The sequence below is a fragment of the Sinocyclocheilus grahami genome, unplaced genomic scaffold (assembly GCF_001515645.1).
Source record: "Sinocyclocheilus grahami isolate Dianchi unplaced genomic scaffold, SAMN03320097.WGS_v1.1 scaffold282.1, whole genome shotgun sequence".
NCBI classification, from domain to species: domain Eukaryota; kingdom Metazoa; phylum Chordata; class Actinopteri; order Cypriniformes; family Cyprinidae; genus Sinocyclocheilus; species Sinocyclocheilus grahami.
The window spans coordinates 244,571-253,220 of NW_015505461.1; the positions used below are offsets into that span (position 1 = coordinate 244,571).

Consider the following 8,650-nt stretch of genomic DNA (forward strand, 5'->3'; position numbering starts at 1 on the left):
TATATATATATATATATATATATATATGTATGTTTGTGTGTGTGTGTGTGTGCACGGCGATAATTTCGCATAATTACCGCAAGGGAAATTCCCTCACCGCAACAGCCCTAGTTGCATATGATAATGTTACCGGATCTACCATGAGTTTAATTGTCATTTTTGCCTTGTTGACTAACCTAAAAGAGAAGCTAACATATATAGAACTTTTTTTAGCAAACATTTAGTAAATATTCAGTCTCCTTCACTGACAAGTTCATAAGACATGAGATGTAAATAAACACGCATATTTGTAAGACACGTGTAAACATATGCATCACAACATGTTACATTTGTACAAGGTATTTTTGAATCCGATTGAGGAAATAGTTGGATTCAAGAATTTACATGCTTTTTTTTTTTTCCTATTGAGAATATTTCAGGTCTACACCATCCCTTCCCTGATTGAAATTTAATTTGGATCAAGCTCAGTTGGATCGATTGAGGTGTTTACACTAAGGCCACATGTCCACCAAAGCGTTTTTGCCCCAAGGCTAGCATATTTTTTCAATTATTCTCAATAGGAGTGTAGCATTTTTCAAAAACACCAGGGGCCTCATTTATCAACAGTGCTTAATGAGTGCGTAAGAACAGTTTCACGCAAAGTGTGGGATCTACCAACTTGTACTTATACGTAGAAATGTGTGTAAATATAAGCATACCTCTGTGCATGCTTACGCAGAGAATCTAGTGGTAGAATAGCGACACTACACATAAAAAGCATTTAAGTGTCACAGTATGCATTAAGCAATCCACATATGTCCTGTGTTTCCTTTAATTATAAAACACTCAATTTATCATTTGTCTGGTTTTCGCCTGAAGCGCCTTGAAACACGCAGCGTTATTCTATGTGGTGACATAATTTCAACTGAAACAGGAAGACAGGGCGGCACATATTGAGACCAACATATTGATACTAACACCCAAAAAAACTTTGATTTCATGGGGACTTTAAACAGACAATTTGCGTAATTAGTGTCAAACCCTATAAAAGACAGTGTGACAAATGTTTGTCTCAGTGCAATGGCTTATCTTGCATTATTGGAAGACTTAGCAAACAATGCGCTCTGCAGAGTATGAGTTTTCAAAACCGCGCTGAGAGTGAGAGCACTCAGTCGGTACCGCTTTCTTTGCCATGATTTCGGTGAGGACATACAGTCACGTGATTTATAAAGGAAGGTGTTTCCACCATATATGGTTCATTGGAGGCGTTTCCGAATGCAAATGTGGGATTTATCAACAATGATTGCTTACTCATGTGCGTAAGAACTGCGTGCACACATTTGATAAGTATTTTCTTGTACTTAGGCACATTCTAAATTTCATTCCAACAGAACCTTTTCTACGCACTGTTGATAAATGAGGGCCCTCATAAATGAGAGTTGAAGAATGTTCAACTTTGGGTAAAACGCAGCGCTCATCACTGTCACTTTATAGTCAGTCGTCCAATCACAGTGGAGGATGGGCGGGAAAAACTCCACACCGACACAACCACCACATCCTCCTTGCACAACAGCAGCAGATGACAACAAGAAGCACAACAACAGAAAAAAATCATTTAAAACAAGGGCCAGAGCAAGTACTTTATATTTTGTCAACATTTTTATATTCATAAATAAACTATCTGCAAAATCAGATTCTAGTTACACTTCCGCAAATATTCTGTATCATAGCAGTCAAAGCGTCTCAACTGAAAAAAACGCTCTCTCAAGCACTCACAGCTAGGCGTTTGGTGAACACAGGGCCTAAGGCTTTTCAGCCTGATTGAGCCAGCAATGCAATTATCAATGGATTACTTAATTGCATGTAAACACAGCTAGTGTGAAAATTTAGTTTACAGCTTAGCACGGACAGAAATATTGGGCTGCACATGGCCGGTGTGCACTAACGCCTGCGGACACTCCTGATGATGAAAATTACATCATGCGGACAGTGGCCGGATACTATAGTTTATGAAATAGATTACTGCAAAAAGGTTTCACAGTTGTAACTGTGCTCCAGTATTTCAAGAGTGTGTTACTGTGTGGGACGTCCTGCACACAGGTGAAGGAAATGCAAACAATCATGTGTATTCTGTCCAGGAGGTCTACAGACTACATTAATTTGCATCTTGTGCAAAAATGACTGTCCACACACATACACACTCATTCAACTGTAACAATGGGCCTTAAACAGAGTGATCTTTCAATTGTTGGTGGAAGCACTAAGCCACTGCGCTCCCTCAGCACGACGTGCATGCTGTTTTGATGGAAAATGGTCACTTTTCCAGTCATCGGGTGGTTACAGCAATAGCTCACAGAGTTGCGTCCTAGTCTGGGATAATAAAACAAACAGCCCAGTCAGGGGTGATCTATCAGTTTTAATGGGTATGTGGTGTTTCATTGCACTGATAGGTAATGCAAAGAGGAAACAGCATTCCTGCTCTGTTAGAGGACACAATTCATCAACACTCGTCAAAGGTTTGGAAAAATTAAGATTTTTAAATGTTTTTGAATGTTTTTTATGCTCACCAAGACAACATTTATTTAATCAAAAAAGTGAAACTGTAATATTGTGAAATATTATTACAAATGAAAAGAACTGTTTTCTATTTAAATATATTTTCAAATGTAATTTTATCATTCAGATATGCCGATTTGGTGCTCAAGAAACATTTATTATTCTCATTACTGAAAACTTGTTTTTGCAGCTTAATATTCTTGTGACAGTGATATGCTACCATTCAAAGGTTTGAGGTTGGAAAGATAAAAAAAAATACTTTTATTCTGCAAGGTCTGATCACAAATAGCACTTTTCTTGGCGACAAGAGGACTATTTAGATTAGATTAGATTCAACTTTATTGTCATTGCACATGTAAGGTACAAGGCAACGAAATGCAGTTAGCATCTAACCAGAAGTGCAATAAGCAGTAAGTACAGGATATACAGTGTCTCCAATATGTTACAAATGTACAATAAATATACAGATAAGGCAGTACTATGGACATAATTTACAGATTTTTAAATACTATCAGCATGATATACAGATAGGTGTACTATGAACATACTATACAGATGGATTATGTAATAAGTTTATGTACACTATAAGCAGAAAAGTATGAACATATGAACATCATTTACCAATGAATATGTAAGCGATACATTAAGCTGTACAAAACACAAGTGCAATGGACATTTTAAAAAGTGCATAGAAAATATTCCAGTGTGCAAATGGATCATTCAGTATTCTGGATGTACAGACAGTAGTGCAAGTAATAACAAGTGTAACAGTTTTTTTTTGAATGCCTTTCCCTGAAGCTATATGAATATTCTATGAATTGTTAAAGAAGGTGAACCACAAATCTGCAGAGCTCTGTAAGGTAAAGTTTGTCACAGGGCTGATAGACTGAAAGTGATGAATAGCACTTACATTTTTGATGTGGCAATGGTTTTAGATTGGTTTTGAGCAAAGTGTGCTGAATTAGCCCTCTTATTAATCATTTCACAGAAAATAAGAAAACGCCCGCACATTGCCTACATGTGAAGATTTTTTATGGACTGGTTATTTCTGGTTAACTCTAAACTCAACAGGGTATAAGATTTACAACTCTAAGCCACAATTTACACCTACTATTGCACTGTATAACCTACTGCCTTGTCAGAGTCATGTCAGAATGAGATGAATGCCATCCATGTCACAACTGCCAGTGACAAACACTGGATTTTCTTTTAGCCCCAACTTCCAGAGTCGGGGGTGTCTTGATTAAAGATTCATGGTGGATGCTCATTAGTATTCTCGATAAACTGTAATTGTGAATTTTGACATTATAGTTTAGTTTGTAAGCATTGTGTGTACTGTTAATGAAGAAGAGTGATTAAGCTTGCCAGAAAATATTACTCATATAGATGATTTATGAGGTGGCAGGCTTGTGCAACAAGAGTACTTTTCCCTTGAGTGGGTATTCCCGTAAAACACACCAAGTATCAATTACACCTAATGTGCATCTTTTGCTCATTCATTTACTGCAGAAGCACTAAAAAGCTTCCTGTGTTTGTCAGAAAGTGAAAAAGAGATAAATTAAATAGCCCAATGCGTTCATTTTATTCAGTCCAAAATAACTTCATATCACAACATAACTTTGATTTCTATCATTTTTCCCATGTAGGAACTTCCCAGGAAATAACAGTAGGTGTAAAGCGGAACGAAAGGAACCCACTCAATACTGGCCAGAATGCAAATGGGCTCTGCAGCTTTAGGGGTGCAAAATGTATGGTTGTCTATGACTGCTTTCTATACACAGTGATGAAAGTCATCATATAGGCTGTCCCAAAACACAGCCTAGTCGCAATAAAAGGACTAATGCTTTTGAAAAATTAAATATTGTATTTTTTTCCCCAAGCTCTGAATCCAGCAAAAACAATTAGCAAACCTCAGACATCACTGACCGTACTTTACGATTGTCTAACATCTAGTGTTTTTCACCTTTCAAGCTGAGAATTTCATGACTTTTTGATAAGCTTATCCTTGTTCTGATGTCAACCCAGACTAGTGGAAATATACGGAAGTACCTTAAGTATAAAGTATTTGATATTTTCCCCAGGCCTGAAGTACCCCTAGACTAAAACCACACTACATGAATAAGGATTTTAATTTCTTTTTGGTTGTCTTTCTCACCTTTAGATCTAGCAGTAAAACAGCACAGATCTCTTGAGTGGGTATGAAAGGTCCAAAGTGAGAGGCATGCTGGAAGGCCTGAGCCATCTCAGGACTCTTCAATTCTTTCAATGATGCACACTTTCCAGCCTCAGGCTAACTTCAGGCATGGCCGTTTCCTTATGGGCACATTGAGGCTTTGTATTCTGACAGCATACTGGTTAGCGTGATAGTGCATGCTGCTAACATACCCAGGTTGTGTGGTTGCCCTACTTTGCAGTTGAAAAACATGCAATAGAGCCATTCTGATTCTGAAGAAAGAAATATACCTAAATCTTTCTAGGACTGAAATAAAAGGTGATCTGTTTCATGCAGGTGTGAAAAAAGTTAAACGGTTGCCACTGAAAACCATGCGGAGAGCTCAACAAATCTGGTTGACCGCATGCGTGAGTCTGAGGAGAACCCGAGACGTTCGATGCACGTTGCGATTCTTCCTGTGTGCCACATGAGTCCCACATGACACGAGAAACAACATGTTCAAACAATAATCTGTCAACAGACTGTGCCTCTGGCTAATCTTTACCTGCCTGGGATAGTTTTATATGTTCTGTTTATGAAACATGGCAGGATTTCAGCCTATAAATTTCTCCTGTTTTTTTTTTTTTTTTTACAGTCAGGGGAGAATGTTAAATATAGAAACCTGTTTGGCCCGACAGCAAACAGAGGCTTTTCACACTACACTTAACCCTGTGCTAATGTTGATGTCAAGATTTCATGTTTTTAGCACAGATTTAAACACTCTGGATTAAAAAGTTCTGAAGTACTAACAACAAAATATGATACTAAACATGTTAAGAGTTGTTTAGCAAACTGTTTAGCAAGAAATCCAATTCTGAAGTAAATGATGCTTACCTAAATAAATATTCTTGCATGTGGCGTTTTAGCGTACGAGGGAAATAGTCAGTAAAAAAAAAAAAGAGTCATAAAATGACATTCACAACCCATGAAATTCAATTCGATTTATCCATTCGGAACTGATCACAGCTGCGTTTCCCAAAAACATTGTGAGCCTAAATTCTGGAATACACTACGCAACTTTTGCCCAGATTTATGCCTTGATTTGCAGTCTGGATGAGTCGGCGCTTGTTGCTGAAAGTCAGAGCCAGTCTGCAGATTTTGGGCAGTCAGAGTTGACAAATTTCACCAAAAATTGCATAGTGTAAGATGTGCACAGACTCAGATATGTTAGCTTCAAACTATGATTTCATCCAGTCGAATTAACCAGTTAAAATATTTTGAGTCAATTTTAAAACACATTCTTTTTATTGTTAATGCGTCTTCAAGCAAAGCAACACATTTCTGCATTTTCCTGTAAAATCTATTCAGATTTTAAAAGTCATGTAGTGTATTCCAGACTTAAGTAGATTGTAGAGAGCACTGGATTTACTTGATTCCCAATTTACTTGATTGGTTGTTGTGTTAAATAATTTTTTATCATTTACTGGAGTGTTATGTACACAGACATAGGACATACAGCTAATATTTCATGGCAGCGCCAATATTCTATTTGAATTAGCCCCAGTCAGACTATACATGAGATTCATATGGGCTAATTAAGACAGGGACAACATGGAACCCATGGACAAACCCTTTTAAAGCCCATACCTCAAGCCCATATCGTGTCTATATAGGCCGTACCATGAAATGTTGGCTGTGAGTTAGTAAAACAGGTTACATGCCAGACTTTTCCATTTAATATTATTAATGTTGTAAATCTAAAAATAAGAATGTTAACCCAGCGATTACACATGTGCAGTGTGAAATTACAAGATTAATTAGCAACCCAGTAAGAACTATGACCTTGGTTTAACGATTTCAAGTGTGAAAAGCACATAATTAGACTCTTCATGGGAGGTGAGCCTTAAACACCACAAGCATGAAAGTATTTGTGCTCGGTAGAATGCAAGCAAATTACGCAGAAAAAGAACTGCGTGAGAAGACAGTAAAACAGGTCTGAGAAAGAAAACAGATGCGAGTTGCAAACTGGGAAGCAGGAATGCATGATGTATCCTTAAATAAGTTCAGGCCCAGAAGTGAGCTGCTCGGGCGTGTTTGCTAAACAAACACCTGAATAAGGTGAGATCATCCACTGCACTCAGTGGGACACATTCAATGAACCTCAAGTGCAAGAGTGATTAGATGTTAAAAATCGTGTTCCGGGCCCCCTCTTCCTCATCGGGTCCTTGGAATTGTCCTATATATATATATATATATATATATATATGTGTGTGTGTGTGTGTGTGTGTGTGTTTCACCTAAGATGTGTGCAGTTTTTATAACCAGATGTAAGACAAGGAATATTTGTACTTCTAAAAATAAAAAATAAAAACTATATAATACACACATTTTAGCCCCAAACTGATTGTTTTACGCAAAACGTATTTATAAGTGGATTCAGGGTGTAAGGAATGGTTCAAAAGTTTCATGGTTACACCACTTGACATTTTTGGAGCCACTGAATAATGTTGTTTGTTGGTGTAAAATGGTATAAACGTTTTAAAATGTATGAAACGTGGATACAAAGAAACGCAAAGTGTTTTTGAAGAACTTGGCATTAGCGTTTTAAAATAGTTTTCTACTTTTTCATCTTGTTGACTCTAACTCAGGGGTGCCCAAACTCGGTCCAGGTGTCCTGCAGAGTTTAGCTCCAACTTGCCTCAACACACCTGCTGGTAAGTTTCTAGTACGCCTATAAGAGCTTGATTAGCTGGTTAAGGTGTGTTTAATTGAGGTTGGAGCTAAACTCTGGTCCTCCAGGACCGGGTTTGGGCACCCCTGCGTCTAACTAATTTGTTATGGCAAGATAAAATGAAAGCAAATGTTATTAGGGATTTAATTTGAAAACAATTCTTGTTTGTCTGTATTGTGTATAGGGGTGGGTATAATACAAGTTGAGGTCTTACCTGCCAGTAAAAAGATGGGCAGCAGGCAGCAGTAGAGCAATCCGCACACCACCTGAAGCTCCATGAGCGACACTTCCACTCACATTCCTCCCACGGCACAAATCCACAACACAGCCATCTCAGAATCGTGGGGGCAAAAAAAGCTACATGGCGAAAAAATAGTATCTCGATTTGGTTACTAATTTATATAAATGAAAATTTCGCTTCGATTTAACGACTAAACATGTAGACCATCGATTCAACTATTAAAACATTTAATTATTAGCCAACGTTTTCTGTAAAGCGAACTTAAAAATATATAGAAATGAACGAATAATTTCTTAAGACGTCGCGTTTGATTGTTTCGATACAAAACTCAAAAAGCGGGTTTACAATGAAAAAAATGCATTGTATATCTTGATGGAAAATGTGATTCAGCGCCTCGGCGTTTGTTAAACTTTCTTCAGTCTTCCGTCCTGGCACTAATCTGCTCCGACTTCACCAGAATATGTCCACAAACTGTTATGCAATGCCACAACTATTAAGGGAGAGTTTGTTCTGTTTGTCTATGTAGTCCGTGCTGCGTCCCAACAGTTAGTTGAAAGTAACTCCCACTCTGACGATAGATAACTTGTGCCAAACGAGTAACGTCACTTTCAACTGAGAAATACGACTCGTGCTGTGCGCTGCCTGAGCAGCTGAACAATGTGTCACCCCCAGAATTATGGCCTTTCGGCTTCCAAAGTAGAGGAAAGCCAGTTATACAGACCTTTTGCGTTATTTCAGACACGTAGTGCATGTTTAGCAGGTCCAGCTTTATTGAATTAATTTGATAATGATAACGTTAGACAAGCCAAGATAGTAGGCTAATCCCTGTTGAAAAAACCAGCATAGGCTGGTTAGGTATGTTTTGACGCTGGGATGCTGGTCCTTTGCTGGTCCTTTTGCTGATTTAGGCTGGTCCTTTGCTGGTTTATGCTGGTCCTTTTGCTGATTTAAGCTGGTCCTTTGCTGGTTTATGCTGGTCCTTTGCTGGTTT

At 38.0% G+C, this 8,650-nt stretch overlaps 1 protein-coding gene across 1 annotated transcript in view; it reads right to left on the reverse strand.

The window, feature by feature from the left end:
* The window catches only part of LOC107600353 (piezo-type mechanosensitive ion channel component 1-like), a 139,389-nt gene extending 131,098 nt beyond the window's left edge, over positions 1-8,291 (reverse strand). Inside the window, exon 1 of the mRNA XM_016292229.1 lies at positions 7,633-8,291. Coding sequence (XP_016147715.1) covers positions 7,633-7,696 — 64 coding nt within the window. The 5' untranslated portion in view covers positions 7,697-8,291. The remainder of the gene's footprint in view (positions 1-7,632) is intronic.
* Between the last annotated feature and the right edge of the window lie 359 nt (positions 8,292-8,650).